The sequence below is a fragment of the Numida meleagris genome, chromosome 2, assembly GCF_002078875.1.
Source record: "Numida meleagris isolate 19003 breed g44 Domestic line chromosome 2, NumMel1.0, whole genome shotgun sequence".
Classification (NCBI taxonomy): Eukaryota; Metazoa; Chordata; class Aves; order Galliformes; family Numididae; genus Numida; species Numida meleagris.
The window spans coordinates 40882900-40899823 of NC_034410.1; the positions used below are offsets into that span (position 1 = coordinate 40882900).

The window sequence follows — 16924 nt, forward strand, 5'->3', positions numbered from 1 at the left end:
TGTCCCTGGAGGTGTTCAAGAACTGTGTAGATGTGGTACTAAGGAATATGGTTTAGTGGGGAAAAATTGGTGCCAGATGGACTGTTGGACTAGATGATCTTAGAGGTCTTTTCCAACCTTAACGATTCCAGGAAACACTTAGAATAAAAATTATTTATGTAATTCAGACTTTCTGAACTTGCTAAACTAAAAGATGAAAGATGAATTTCAGTCAAAAAAATGACAGGAAGAATTTAAGAAAGAAAATGCTTAGTTATCTATATTTAAGACTTAATCCTTTGTTCTACTCTTTCCCCTCCAAAAAACAACTGACCCCATTGCTGGATGTTTTCCACACACAGAAAGAAATTAACTATTTCATCCATTTAATCACTTCTCTGCTATAGGCACACTCTGGCCTTCCAAAAGTACCATTTATTTTGCACATTTGTGCTAAACATGCCTCCTAAAAGCACACATGAATGTCAGTTTAGGTCATTCTTACATGACCTATCATTTTTATTATTGTGATATTAAGTTAAAATAGCTGGGTAGTACCAAAAAAAAGCAATGGTTCTTTAAAGACAGATTGTTCATCAGCAAAGGAGATAAGATATGAAAGAAAATAAAGGATCCCAGCTGTAGTTTCACATTTAGAGCAAGCAAGCTAACCACTGCCAGAAGAGGCAGACTCCTCTCCAATCTCATCACCCACCACCTTCCAGACACACTCCTTTCTTTCTTCATAAAGAAAGAAAATGTACAGAGGAATCTTGTATTTTGAGGAGTTAGGAAATCCACTGGGCTTAGTTGCTTTCTGTATCAAGAAGTGTGAAATAAATCTGGCAACTGCCAATCCACATTTCTATCATTTTATAGCGATTGTATGTAGCACGAGTTACACATCAAACTAGCAAGGCACGCAACTAGTGGACTTGAAGCTGTATTTTCTCTTTACAGCTGCCTGACAGTTCACCACAGGTTGTACCTCGCTGAGGACAGCGGTGCTGTTTTGCAGCCATCTTACCCAACTGCCCCATGACAGTCAGCTGCTGGCTTATCTGTACGAATAGACAGCGCCCATCGCACCATTTTTTGCTATGCAATGGAAAACTAACAATGGGAAAACACACCAGCTGGTTTAATTAGAGAGAAACCCTGCTTAACCAAGTAAAATGTTCCTCCTTTGCTGCGAGGCCCAGATGGTTGTGAACCGCTTGGAACAGGAGACTGCCGTGGAAGTTACATAAGAAGAAAGAGACGTTTCTAACTTGAATTTGTAGTGTTAGGTAACTCACAGATATATAGCAATCCTGCTCTGCCTCACAGGGCATGATGTTCATTATCTCTGCTACAAATTGACCGATTTAAATGTATTTTACCAGATAGTTTTTCAACCGCTCTGGCCGCCCGACAATCAGTGAAGGCCTCACTGAGGTGCACACAGATGCTATATGACGTTTTCCCAGACATATGAGATCGAGCAGGACCGAGCAGTGCAGATGGTCCAAGGGAATGCCTTCCCTAACAGGCAAGGCCACCAGGCTCACAAACACACTAGGCTCACAGGAGAAGTCAGACCAAAGTTCCTTATCTACAAACAGCACACCTGGCAAACTTTGCTGGTACGAATGGGCACAACCTTCTTCTACAAATCCTTAAAAGCAATGATTGGGAATGTTACTACCTCTTCCTGGTTCAAACTCAATATACTACATTTGTCAAGTCTTTTTCTCTGGAGGTGTTAAAAACTCGCCCAGATGCTTTCCTGTCCAACCTGCTACAGGCAATCTGCTTTAGCAGAGGGTTGGGCTGGATGATCTCCAGAGGTTCCTTCTAACCCATACAATTCTGTGATATGAGAGTGTTCATCTTGCAGCTTTTTAAAGACAGATGGAAAAATCTATTCATCCAAACAAGGTAATTCGAACTTGAGAAAATTATTAAAACCTTATCCCTGTCAATGAAAGAAATATAGTGCGGACAAGTTTTTGACTCACCTGTCAACTGCAGTTTCCTTGACTGAGTGAATCTCATATGTAAGTGTGGTCAAGCTGCTACGATTAGGATTTGGAGGATGGTAGAACACGTCATAGCAAAGGAAGCAATTTTTCATTTATAAAACATACTCTATGCATGCAAGAATAAGAAATGATACAGATATTAAAAATAAGTAATGATTACTGTCTGCAGAAATCTAAGAGGTAAAGAATAATTTATTATTGTGTAAAGGATAATACTGCTTTCCCTCAGCTGCTTGACTGTTAATTTGAATCAAATATTTGCTGTCATCGCACAGCTTAAACTGCCTGAGGGGAACTTTCATAAGAACTGAGCATCAAGTGGAGGCAGAGACATAGTAAGCGTGATCCACCCATCCACCTCCACAAATCAGGTCAAATCAGATGAAGAATGTGACAAATAGGTAACTCAAACACTAGCATTCTGTCAGCTAAGTTAAGCCTATTGACTTTGGTGAGAACCAATCACACGCAAGATTGCTGATGGATTTGTGGCCAGTTAGAAATTCAGCATACTCCTCAAAAAGCTCATGCAAGCTTTGCTAATGCTGCAGGATTGTAAACATCTATTGTTGTGCTGAGGTGTGCACTCAAAACAGCTGACAGTCCACCTGATTCCTGGCTTCTATGGCAGATTGCAAAAATGAAGCTCTACCATGTAGAGGTACTCAATGACTGTTCCAACAGGAGTTGTTCGTAACTCTGTCTGGGAGATACAAACATACACAGATGGAGCTCACTCACTTTTCAAGCTTGTAATGTAGCTATTCCTGTTACTTAGGTGTATTAAGCTTAAAATCATTCAAGAGAGGCATTCTTCCCATGTAAAATACTGTTGGAAGTCTACATTTCAAATGGAAAAACAAAAATTCTGTGAAATCAGAGTTAAGCCATGCCATTAGCTACGTGATTTGTCAAAAATTACTGACCCACTGAGAGAACTTTTGACAGCGTTGAATATAAAATCTGTTTTTTGCTACCAATTTTGAAATTAGTAAGGTAATTAAAACTCCCGCTACTAATCAGAAAACAGACTCTGAAATATGCATCAGCAGCAGAAGTGTGCAGAATAGTTTTATGTCATTAATATCATTTGGACTTGAAAATTCCACCAGGAAGAAAGTCAGAGCTCAGCATTTACAACAATTGCACAACAAACAATTCACAACGGATCAAGGGAACGTAACTAAATGCCAGAGCAATGGCATTGCATATCTGTTTTTGTCTTACCCTCAACAAATGAACATATTTAGGATTTTTAATTTATTTTCTGCAGACAATGTTGCGAACTACCAAGGTTTTAGCTATGGAACAAGCTCAAAAACTTCAAAAGGCTGAAACACTGAGTGAACACCCTGGTAAATCATTTCAAGCTTTACCCTTAAAGCTTATTAGATTCAGGCTGATCTTTCAAAACCCCTAACCCTCTCCTCTCCTGACTCTCAGAAGTAACTCCAACGATTTATAAGGAAGAAAACAACATCGAATGCATGCAGACAATTTGCTATACTGTTTCTGCCTAACACCAAGAGGAATGGCATTCTGATTTTCATGCCATCCTGCCAGCATGATCATTACAAACATCAGTTGATTTGAGCTAGTTCCAAATTAAAAGAACTGTAACGGAAAAACAAGAGTAAGCTGGTGATAAAACTGCTCAGACTGTCTCCTTGTTTCTGCACAAAGTATTTTTGAAGGAAGCAAAGCAAAGGAATTTAGAACTGCAATTTCTTTACAAATCTAAATATGATAAGCACCACCACTCTTCTATGTTCTCAAGTAACTTCATCACATCAAAATATTTGTGTATTACACTTCAACAGAACTAGCCATATATTTAAGTATTGTTCTGAATTGAGGTTATAGTGCTCATGTTTTACTAGAACAAATCCTATGTACTTATCATTAATCCACAAGCAACGGGCAAAGACCATTGATAATTAAAAGAAAGAGTAACACTACTGTTCTGGTTTCAATATCATTCTAATCTGCACAGAAAAACAACTCACCCAGCCCTATGTAATGCTACATGCTATAGGGACCTGGGCAGAATTGAGAAGTGGGCCCATGCCAACCTCATGAAGTTCAGCAAGGTCAAGGGCAAGGTCCTGCACCTGGGTCAGGGCAATCCCAAGGACAGATACAGGTTAGGAGGAGAATGGCTTGAGAGCAGCCCTGAAGAGAAGGATTTGGGGGTGTCGGTTGATGAAAGACTCAACATGAGCCAGCAAAGCACGATTGCAGCCCAAAAGGCCAGCCATGTCCTGGGTTGCATCAAGACAAATGTGACCAGCAGGTCGAGGGAGGTGATCCTGCCCCTCTACAATGCTCTTGTGAGACCCCAGCTGAAGTACTGCATCCAGTTCTGGGGCCCTCAACACAAGAAGGACATGGAGCTGTTGGAGCAGGTCCAGAGGAGGGCAACAAAGATGATCAGAGGGCTGGAGCACCTCCCGTATGAGGACAGGCTGAGTGAGCTGGGGCTCTTCACCCTGGAGAAGAGAAGGCTCCAAGGGGACCTTATAGCGGCCTTCCAGTACCTGAAGGGGGTCTACAGAAAAGCTGGAGAGGGACTTTTTGTAAGGGAGCGTAGCGACAGGATGAGGGGAAATGGCTTTAAACTGGAAGAGGACAGATTTAGACTGGATATTAGGTACAAATTATTTATTGTGAGAAACAGGTTGCCCAGCAAGGTTGTAGATGCCCCCTCCCTGGAAACATTCAAGGCCGGGCTGGATGGGGCTGTGAGCAAATTCGTCTAGTGGCAGGTGTCCCTGCCTATAGCAGAGGGTTGGAACGAGATGATCTTAAAGGTCCCTTCCAACCCAAACCATTCTATGATTCTATTCAAATATTACAAATGGGCAAAAGAGGAGCGAAAAGGAGCTACCCATAATCACAACGGGGAAAGAGTTCAATATATCAAATTTAGGGTAAAGTGTGTATTTGAAACAGTCTCTCACTATAATGCTCTAAGAATACACTACAGTGCAGATTATATGGGTAATTAAGTGGAAATACCAAGAGAGACTCTTTTTATTATCTTTTTTTTTTCTGAGGAACAGCAGAAATAAGTCTGTTTCCTGAAAGTTTTCTGCATTTTCCTCAGCATCAGCAGTAGCCAATATAAAATCTAAGAGGTGAGTAGGATGTGGCTTCTTCCATCATCAGCACCAAATTTTCAGATCATATCCTGGTTTCGGATACTAAATTATAGCTAATGGGTAAAACTTGAAACAGTACAAACCAAAACAGTCAAAGATGACACGATCAAATAGGAATTTGTGTCAAACTATCAGAGAGAAGTAGCAGGTTGACATCTGGCTAATTTATGTCTAAGTGTTAAATTATCATACACTTTACTTTCTCATTTCATTAATTCAATGCCTTGCAACACCAGAATACTGAGTGCTGTTTACATGACTGATGGTGGCAAAAATTAATGCTTCTTTATTATCACTTACTGGCAATGCTGCAATTGCATTAAAAAGAAATCTCGTTTGAAGTACAGAAAAATATTTTCTTCTCCAGCATTCACTATATTCAAGCTCCATCTTGTTCTCTGTTTACTCCCAGGAGAATTTTCCTTGGATGTAGAATGTTTAAAAAAAAAAAAAAAAAAAGCTTTGGTGAAAAGTGTAATAAACCTATTTCAAACTAGTGCATGAAAGTGCAGGAAAACATGTTTTTATAACCTCAGTAAACTGAAAAGTAAAGTTGAGGAGAAACAGAACTAGCAACTCTTTTGAACTCAAGGAAGTTTTAGAATTTATATATATTGGAAGTGTGAGTCTATGAATCAAAAGTGGAAACATTTTTCTTTTTGGTAACAGAATACTAAATGACTAATACTGAATATGAAATGTAAAATGCATCAGGCACTACCACTAAAATTAGGGTGTCTCTTAATCACTGCGGATTTACTTCTGTGAGCAGGTTCCAGCTAGTTCTCCTATATAGTTTCAGATGAGCCAGCAGTTTCCTTTAGCATTTTAACAAATGTGATCATTTAAAATCCAAGAAAATTACACAAGCAACCCTGATACTGGTTAAGGAAGAGCTTAAATCTTGCTACAAGGAGGACAGCTGGGATGGCGAAAAGCTAAATGTAGAGAAGTAAGAAGTAAAAAATATAAATATATTATTAAAGACCAAGATAAATATTCCTTTTGTTCAAAGGGTGCATAAGAATGTAACTGTGATATTTTACTACCTATAAAATAAAAACTATAAAGGAAAGCACATTTAATTGAAGATAAAATATTACAGATTGCCATGAAAAAGGGCTCCAATTTCCTAATTAAAATTGGAAAAAGATAGGAAATGGGAAAATATATTTCTCATGTGAAAGCAACACACTCTGCATGAAACTGAGAACAAGACACAGTAAATAAATATGTATTAGACTTAAGCTTTTGCTAGATAAAGTTAACTGCAGATAATCTCCAGTGTCAGTCTGTTAAATCAAGAAGAGCCAATTTCTAAAATGAGAAAGATAAAACACACCGAGAAGTCCAGGTGCCTGTCCATCTCTGAGAAGCACCTACTTCTGCATTTTAATTCCTGCTGGGGTTGGAATGAAGTGAACTGGGAGATCTGAGGCCTGAATCTTGGCCCACTGTGGCTGCCAGCAGGCCACTTCTAAAAGCTCAGCATTCCGCCCACTCAATTCAATCACATTTTGGGGTTGATGCTTGAAAAGAAACTATGCTTGAGAAGAAACTATGTTTTAAGACCAATAATTACAGAGACCCAGCTGCTGGGGAAGTGAAGCAGTTAACCAGCAGACCTATGCACAAGTAGGGTGGAAAAAAAAAGGCCCAGGTCAGGCAAGGTGGAGGATGGCAAACTTTAAGGTCAGAGAGGCCACCGGCAGACAGCAAAATACGACCTCAATGAGTTTGGACTTAACTGGACAGGGATGTCTCAGGAACAACACTGGGGATACGGCTTCAGGAGAACTTTAACTGCGTAACCAACTTCAGGAACCTTTCCTTCCTGCCCCCACAGTGCAGCATGTCCCTCCGCACTTCCATTTTCTGAGCAAGAGGAATGCATGCGGAACCATTCAAGCATACACAATGCACGTGCAAGAACTGTCACTGCGAGCACTCTCCATCCAGGGGCAGAGCTTCTGCATGTGCAGCAGAAGTCAGATGCAGTGGCCATAACAGCAATTTGAATGAAGTGTTCCAAGGACAAAAATTACATTCTGGTAATTGCAGACAAATATCAGGGTTTTTTTGGTTTTTTGTTTTTTCTTTTTTTTTGTTTTTTGTTTTTTTTTCCCCCATATTCCATTTCATAGGCACAGCATGATCAAAGAACGCTGCAGTCCACAGAGAAAGTGCTTGAGGCACATACTGTGAAGGCAAGACTCAGAAGCAAGAATTAGGATGTGGCATAGGAAGAAAATACCGGATCCTTTAACAGAAGCCTGCCTACCATTTTCATGATGTGACAAAAAATGTACTGAAGTGCTGTGAGTGGGTTAAAAGGGAAGTATTTTTTCCCCTCAGATGACATAAGCCTGCATATGAATTCTGTTTAGACGAACATCGAGCCAAAGACATTCCATGCAATTAGATGTTGTGAAATTCTTGGATACTTCAGTATCATTAAAATAGAATGTTTTGAGAAGCTCTGCAGAATATTTCTAGGAAATGTAATGTATCCCAGCTCTGTTTCAACAAACAGCCCATGGTAGGTTATTGCAGAATATTGCCACATTAGGTCAGAGGGAAAAACAATGCATTCCTCCTGTACTGACTGCAATTTGAACTCTGTGTCCAGAACAGCCGACATCAAAACCAGTGTAAAAATACAGAAGCAAATGCTATTCCCGTCTCTATTTACATTAGCAGTGCTACGCAGGACTACCACCTGCAAGAATTAACCAGGGTATGTAGATAAGGTGAAATGATAAATGATGAGCATTTTCTGGCTATTTTAGTGATGCCGAAGTTGACCACACTGTTTAAACGCACTTGAGCGACCTGAGCATTCAGGCTGCACCTCAGGCACACGTAACCTTGCTGGCTGCAGGAAAGCTGCTACACCTTGTGACAGAGACTGTGTGTGCAACACAGCTCCGCTGCCAGCGAGGACCTACACCCCCCCCACCTCCTCCACAGAAAATGCACATCTGATAGGACAGGGCAGTGACATGGTTGTCAGCTGTTTTCACAAACATCATAAGGCACATTGCATGAAGAATTTGGGAATAAATGTATAATGAAATAAAGAAAACCATGTCTCTTGGTGTCCTTCAGATATTACGTAACTTTCTGCTACTTCCATTTTATTCACCCACCTACTGATGTACTCCCACTGCCCTTCAGATATTGCATAACCTCAACATTGAAATACTATTTAAACCTTACTTGTCAGCCTTCTAATACCTCCCATGTCAGATGCCTGCATTTCAGACTGTTGCTGAGTTGGAGACAGAGTAGTAACAAGATCTGTACATAACAACCACCTCATAAATCTGCACCATTGCCCATCCACACTCTACCCTTTTTATCTTTTGTTTATATCCCATACTGTATATGCACAATTTAGGTAACAACTTAGACAGGACATGGGTATGATTATTTTTCCATAAAGAGCCACACAAGAAACATATATAAAAGACTACCTGAAGCACATGATTCCTTCCCTCCAAACACACTCTACGCAAACCACGCTCACAGCACAAAGCCCGTCTCCACTTGAGCGTAAGCACACACTGAAGACGCATTGTTTCACTGCATACCATTAAAACAGCTTCTACATTGTGCTCCTTTACCACAGCCACCTCCGGTGCCTACATTACCTACGCCAAATTTCAAGAACTGGCATCTCAGGATGCCTTTTTAGGTAACTCTTAGAAGTGCACAAGCCCTCCCTTCCTCCTGAAAGAATCTTTCATATACATGCCACACTGCAAACACTTCAGGTGTCAAAAATAAATAAATAAAATGTGTAAGTAATCTTAGAAAGAGCTAAGAAAGCAAGTTTAAAAAGCCACTGCATCAAATGTCCCTTTATGGACAGATGTGATATAATTAATAAGCCTTTAGGTTCAGTATAACTTATACTAAATGTAATCAAGAAAGAAACTTCTGCCACAGCACTGACCTACTCCGTTTCTTTTTTCCTTCCTCACTGCAATACCTTTCTCCTGCTTCAATATATGACTGGACTTTCTCAATGGCCACAGACCCTTGTGCATGTTTTATTACGGAAAACATTTCTGGGGCTTTATTTTCCTCTCCTTTCTGTAGTCTCATATGACCCTGAGTTTTCAACTACAACACATTCAGAGCACTTTCCTACTCCACCATTCCTCACCATAGTTTCTTAGTGTCACTCAAGGTTTTACCCTTAAAATCCTCCTCTTTTACCCTCTTAACCTTATTCCAGAGTGACCTCATTTCATTACACAGCTTCACTGACTCACAAATCTCTCTTCTCCAATGACCTCTCCCTTGCTGTTCAACTTCTCATCTAGATCTTTAAGTGCCAGTGTAAACTCAGACACTCACCTTTCCTTCCATGCCCTCTTCTCTCTGGCAGCCAATACAAATTATGGAGAAAAACCTATTCTGAAAGATCAGAGTTGCAAGAAAATACTCAAAAGTTATAAAATAAGAGAATTAAAATTTCCTCAACAAACAATGTTAGCAAAAGACAAATATGAGAGGGAAAAAAAAGAAGCTTCTTTAATAATTTATCAACCAAGCAAGTTCTGATTCTCTCATTAATATTCAGAAAATTTGCAGATTGCAGGGATTCTCCTGATGCAGACACGGCTCTTTTCAGGGGAGTAGTCTCTAATGGGGCCTATAGAGTATGGTCCAATTAACCCAAATAAAATAAACAAGCTCTGGTACAGCACCAGTCTTCTAGCAGGCTCTAAAAAGCTTAGAGCATAGCCAAAACTATGCAATCCTGGCAAAAGTTTGTGATCAGACAAAGATCCACAGTAATCAATACCACAGTCAATCCAGCAGCAGCTCCACAGCTGCTCACACATCTGGATTTGTGGCCCCACTTTCATTTCCACAAGGCTACAGTTCTCCTCACTGACAGGTACTGTAATGCCACTTAGGTAACTCCTAGACTACAGTTGTTTCTTGACACTTGGCAAGTCTCTGCTTTTCCACACTTAGCAGCAGGCTTTCTAATGCCGAGTCTTCAACCTGCTTGACCCCCAGCCAGTAACATCCTAAACGTAAATTAAAAGCTATTGTATAATTACTGTTTTTCTCCCAGCACTTCCCATTTTCCTTCTCAGCTGTAAGGAATGCAACCAGATGACTGACAGACCCAGTAAGATTTTTTATAAGGGATTTCTGTCATAACAGATGACTCAGTCAGATAATCACTGAAGAAGAATGAGATCTTCTATGACAGGAAGCTCCAGGCAAGCCACTAAAAGTTTACATTCTTTGATAATAGTAGAACCATGTATTGGATGCACCAAACACAAGTAACAAGTAACACACCTTAACCCTGGGATGGTGGTCAGGCCTGGTAGCGACAGTTGGTGTTGTTGGTGGGAGCCAGTGCTTCCCGATTGGAAAGAAACCACTGAAAAACTTCAGTGATGCTTGAAAAGAGGGGGAAAGACCTTCTGCAGCTTTCTGGAGAGTGCTGGTGTCATCTTTCTCCTAAGAACAAGTTTCTGGAAGAGTGGAGCAAAAAACCTTTACTGTGCAGTGTCCAACTTGTGCTATTTAAGCCTTGCTAAACTGTGAAAGAAACCTAGGGCCCAACTTCATGCAAAGATCTTGGCCAGCGTTGTGGTTCTCCAACAGCTGCATGCCAGCAGACCTATCACCTCATTTCCTGCTACGCTAAGGGCACTTGAAAGGGAGTAGGTAAGCGTACAAGCACGTCTACCTGAAAATCCACTTCACAATGATAAGTACGTCACAGAGAAATTATTCTTTAAATGTCTGTCCTAAACATGAGTCAAGGAATCTCCAATAAACAAAGAAATCCAAAAAGTAGTCAATACTGCATAAAAAGAGTGGAACAAATCATCTACTTATATATGCTAGACTGGAAAAGCAGAACATCCTTGTTCTATTCCATAATGTGCTAATGAAGCCTCCGAAGGGGACACTGAGAGGAGATTCCTCCTTGTGCAGGGACAGGGCACACACTGCCATGACCCTTTTGTTAAGAGAGATCTTCCTGATAACCGCAGACATTCCCTTCCCAAATTCATACAAGGATAAAAAAAACTCAAGCAATCCTACGGACACTTGAAAACCTCACACACACACGCTTTCAGATGAGCATACAAATGTAATGCAAAAGGCACTAAGCACTGAAGCTATGACAGACACAACCCTATCACTGAAAAGACAAAATCATAAAAGAGGAAGCAAACATTCTTTAACTTCTTTCTGCACACGCTTCTCACAGAGCACTTACATTTTCATTGTCTCGGTAAAGACGGAGGCTGTAGGTCCCAGACCTGCTGTTAGTCACGTGTGCTGTAGGACAGGCCTTTAGAAAGAGTCTCCTTTCACCAAGGAAAGAAAGTAGAAATGGGCTTTCAGCAGTCCACCTGCATTTAAAAGCTAGATGATGTAACCAGCATAGGCTTTAATATATCTGTATGATATCACTGTGAGCCATCTTACTCAAGCATAGGCTCTATGAAACCCGATAAATCATTCTCTTTTATTTCATCAAGCGGCTCACTTCAACCCCATAGAAAGAATTCTGCATTTAAATCGCATACCCAAAGAATCAAAATGCAAACAAGCTTGAATGATAATGAAAAACTAATTGTGATTACTAGTGTTGTAGTAATACTTACAGTGTATGGTCCTTACATATTTCTCCAAGTAATTTTTTGTAAGACTACAGACCACACACAAGCAAACTGACATTTCACTAATTTCTTCGTTTTAAAGAAAGTTATTCCACTTATCTCAGAACGGGAAAAAGCTATTCTGTAGGGGGTTCCATTTTCAAATATGCACATGTATTTCTTAGCTGCTAATACCAGTCACATTGTAAGCTATAAACAGTTCTGCTGAATTCAGAGCTCAATAGTAGCAGAAGGATTAGTGTAGCTGTTTGCCTCACAGGAAGAAATCTGCTTCTGCAACTTACACAGAGAAGGCTCAAGGCTGTGAACAAGTTTGGGCACCCTGAGAAGGTGATGTGCTAAGCAAGCCATCACTTCCACAGTGGAGGGCAAAACATTTGTCTAGTTAAACTTCTCACTCTACCTTAGGACAACCTCATGAGTACCTTTCCTTCAGTCAAGACCTATAAAGTAACCGAGCCACTGCTGTTCTGTCTTCACCACGCTTAGGCAGTTACTAGATTTCAACCAACAGAACATGTTGCATAGCAAAGTGAGTCACACAGTTTTTTTTTCCAAGCAGGTAAACTTCGTATTTATCATTTAGGGTTTTAATGGCATATAGTAAGCCTTCCTCTCACTGCTACAAAGCTTTAAATCCAAAAGTACTTAACATATTTCACTCATTTACAAATTTCCTCTAGATACCAAGTTTGCTCAACATGAGAAGAAGCAGAAATGCTAATTTTGGCTATAACTAGAAACAGGCCAACAACCTAGAATGCTAACATTCCATCATAGCTAACACACTTTCTGAATTCATGGAAAATAAACATTAGATTTTGTTCCTAGAAGTCCTAGAAGACTCAGAAGTCTTTACTGAATTGGAAGCTTACCCTGAAAAACTCTGCAACTAAATGGCCTGATTGTTCAGCAGGGGACACTGACAGCTTCCTGAAAACCAAGTCTGTTTAAAAGCTATCCAGCTGTGTACATCATGACAAGAAACTTGTCAAAATACTCTCTGAAAATGTAGCCTATGATGTACCCTACCTCCAGATCATGTCATGTTACACTCCCACAACCTTGGCAGGTTACTGCAGTTCGGGGCGCTTGGCACTCCCTTAACAGCACTCAGTACTTCGTGTGATCACACAGGGCAGCTAATACAGTTCAGGCTAATGCGCTGAATGAATCATATAAACACAACAAGTTGGGGCAGGGCTATTTTAAGGCTCTTACTCACAAAACCTGTAAATCATCAACAAGAGGCTTTACAAATGAGGTGTATTTTATGAATGTGAATGGATAAGAAAGAACACAGAACCAAGAATGGAACCGAGGTCTCAGATGTGTAACAATGCAGAAGGTGGAAAAAAAAAATCTGTGTTATTAAAGAAAAATCTATTCTAAGTTTTAGGAAAGGAAGAAATAGCAGAGTTACAGATTAGGTCAAACTGCATAATGCTGAAAAGAGAACGCTTTTAAGTTCATACTTGAAAAGAGAACAGTATGTATACGGTTGTAAAGGTGTAACAGGGAGTTTGGAAAACATACATAGCCCAGTTCCGCTCAGACCGAGTTGGCAAATCATCTGGGATGAAATATCAAATCCAGAGGCTGGAAAAAAAGACTAAACAGAGGACAAGGCAGAGAATGCTGACAGTCTGGAAAGGCAATGGAACAGACATATAACATGACAACATGCAACAGCAACATCATGGATATAAAGTCACGAATGCACAGCACAACTGTCATGCAAGTTAAGGAATTTTAAGTGGAATTCCCCCCCCCCCCAAAAAAAAAAAAAAAGACTATATCATGAAAAAAGGGAGAAAGATTCTTCGTTTAAAAGACAAAGAATTACGAAAAATGTGTATAAAAAGCACATACGGAGCACACCTACACATCCGATAGAGGGGATACAGCACATGTGTGACTACAGCACAGACAGACATTCTGTTCAAGTAATTTTGGGGCTAGAACCATAAAAGAGTAAGAGACCTGCAGAGATATGTTATATGAATAAAGCAGATACACAGATAGGATATTCTGTAGTGGGAAATAGGAGGGAAGAAAATATAGATGGGGCAACGGATGGGTAAAAAAAAACCAGCTCTGCCTTGAAAGCTGAAGAGTACAGAGAGATAGAATTCAAACAGTGGGAATGAGAAGGCGTACGGCAGTAAACAACAGACGGACAGCAGAGCAGGGCACTGAGGTGATTGCTACGGAACCACTTGTGCACACGGGCAAAAGATGCCGTGTGGGCCTGTGTAACATAAGATGTTGCGTGGGGCTATTTCATATCAGACAGCGGAGTGATGAGCAGCTGTAATGCAGCGATACGCTGAGGTGCGCGTCAGAAGTTACACGCAGAATTAGACGTATGTCAAGCACAGGCCAGGCCGACGCGCGGCAGTTACTTTGGTTCGAGCGTATCTCGGGACAGAGAAACGAAAGAAGTTAGTGCAGAGAGCTGAGCTAGCTGTCCAGCTCCAGACGAAGGGAAAGACAGACAACCAGCACACGGCTTTGCCATTCCCAGCTGTGCCCTCGGCCCCCCGCACCGAGGCTCACACGGCGGCAGGCTGTGCGCACCGCACCCAGGCGGACAGCGGCCGGGCGGCCGGGCTGCGGCGGCGGCAGCGCGAAGCTGGCAGACATGTCCGCCGCTGGCGGGAGCGGGCGGGGCGGGCGGCAGCAGCACGCACAGAGCCGCAGGAGCCTATAGACCCCCCCCCCCGCCCCACTCACCTTTCGCTGGAGGCCTCCTCCTCGGCCATGGCGGCGGCGGGAGCTGGCAGCGGGGCGGCGGCCGGCAGCGCGGCGAGGGACAGCGCGACGGCGGCACCGGCCATCACGCGCCCCTCCCTCCGCCTCCCCGCCCGCCGCCGTCGCCGCCTTGCGTCATCCCCGCCACCGCCACCCACACCATAGAGCGGGGCGGCCGCCGGCGGCTAGAGCGGCGCGCGGGGACGAGCCCGCCTGGGGTGGGGGGAGAGGCGGGGACGCGCCTCCGGGGCCGCGAGGCGCCGGGCGTCGGCCTTGGCGGGCCAGGTTCCCGCACGGCACCGTCCTGCTTGTGAGAGGGGCGGAGAGCTCTGGGCGAGCCAGGGGGGAGGTTCTACCCGTCCTCAGAAGCGTTTTGGAGCTGTCAGTCTGAGCACGGTGCGTGATAGATCAATAGCAGCTCCGTGAGCTTCTGCCCCTGCTGCTGAACGCAACCGCGGGAGCGAACAGCGCGCGTCCATCAGAAAGGCAGCAAAACCTCTGTTCTACCTTCAACGCACTGTAGCAGGGGAGTGCCCAGACCCCAAACAGGAGCCTCAGCCCACAGAGATCAGCACTGGATTTTCGAGTTGATCATTTGTGTTTGTTTGCATGTGTAAGAGGCAAATTTTCCCTGAGACACGTCAGAAGAGCAGCTGGAAGACTGATTACTGTATTGTTTGGTGTCTGAAATCTTTGATAAAAGTTGTAATGGCAATCCGGTAATAGCTGGGATTATGCCCGGCTAAAACCATTCTGCATTTTTAACAAACAGTGATTGTTAAGATTTCACAATCTCAGCTAAAGTTTCTTTAGCTGTGTGACAGTGATTTTGCAATCAAACATTTCTCTGGAGAGTTATTGTTGTTTCAAATATTTTATTTACTGAAAATACAAATATCTCTGAATGCAGAAGTATATGATCACTGGCAAACATTTGCAGTTATGCTCTCTCGAATTCACAAACAGCCTGAAACAATAGCCCTGAATGCTGTGATTTCTTCTTCATTTCAGTGGAATAATACACTGAAATCTCATAAGTAAGATTTAAGCATGGAATATGCATGTGTTACACACAATCATTTCCTAGAATCATAGAATTATAGTCATAGAACCACATGGTTTGGGTTGGAAGGGACCTTAAAGCCCACCCAGTGCCAACCCCCTGCCATGGGCAGGGCTGCCACCCACCAGATCAGGCTGCCCAGGGCCCCATCCAACCTGGCCTTGAGCGCCTCCAGGGATGGGGCACCCACAGCTTCACTGGGCAGCCTGTGCCAGTGGCTCACTGCCCTCTGAGTAAAGAATTTCCCCCAACATCTAATCTAAATCGCCCCTCTTTTAGTCTAAAACCATTCCGTCTTGTCCTAACACTATCAGTGCATAAAGACAGTCTGCCTCCTGTTTATAAGCTCCCTTTTAATATTGGAAGGCCACAATGAGGCTTCCCCGAAGTCTTCTCCAGTCTGAACAAGCCCAGCTCCTTCAGCCTGTCTTTGTCAGACAGGTGCTCCAGCCCTACCATTTCTGTGATTTCTGTTCAGTGATGCTCACACATGCACTAACTAGTTACATGTTCAGGAACATAAATGTACAAGTAATGCACTTCCACTTAGCAGTCCCCTTTTATTGAATTAGTTTTGTTGCCATTCTCTTTTAAGAAGAGGTATGTTGCTATTATAAGCCAGACTTTTATTTTCAGATCCCGCTGTCTAACATAGGTAAGGTTAAAATTGAAAGATTTTCCTCTTCATAGTGATAAAATAATTAATATATATATATAAACAACACAGATGTCTGCTTCCCTTGCAATCCCTCCAGCTTCCTCTTTTTTTTTTTTTTCATAGCAAATGTTTTTTCCTGCTAGCATCAGAGGACAACACAAGTTCTCTTAGCTGGGACAAGAAAAACAATCCATCTGACCTCCCAAATCCTCCTTGTCCTGTATTGAGATGAAAAATCAATTTCCATGCTAAAGAAAGACTCCAGATGACATTACAGAAGTCTTAGTGTCAAAGTCATCTTGGTTACACTCGACCTCTAGTTTTTTTGCGACCATCTATATTAGAGATCAGGTCACAGTAACTATCATTATTCTTAGTTACGTAAAATTGGAGTTGTACTGTTTTCTATGTCAACATATTTCAAATACATGGAATTGTGTTTTATAAGCTCTACGCTTGCAGTCCTACTTTTGATCCAACAGAAGTAGCTGCTTCTCAGCTAGAGCTGACTATGACAATGAAACGTGTCAAGTGTTTACCACCCACATTTTTTATTATGACCCACTTAGTATCTTTCTTCTCCAAACAGCAACACAAATAGCTTGCTAAAATCT

At 42.0% G+C, this 16924-nt stretch overlaps 1 protein-coding gene across 2 annotated transcripts in view; it reads right to left on the reverse strand.

Annotated features, from left to right (window-relative positions):
• ABHD5 (abhydrolase domain containing 5) overlaps positions 1-14724 on the reverse strand; it is a 29514-nt gene extending 14790 nt beyond the window's left edge. Inside the window, exon 1 of one of the 2 annotated variants that reach the window (XM_021387754.1) lies at positions 14572-14724. In XM_021387754.1, coding sequence (XP_021243429.1) covers positions 14572-14675 — 104 coding nt within the window. In that variant the 5' untranslated portion in view covers positions 14676-14724. Of the gene's footprint in view, positions 1-11429; positions 11541-14571 lie in introns of those variants that run through there. The other variant, XM_021387755.1, reaches the window with a different exon arrangement.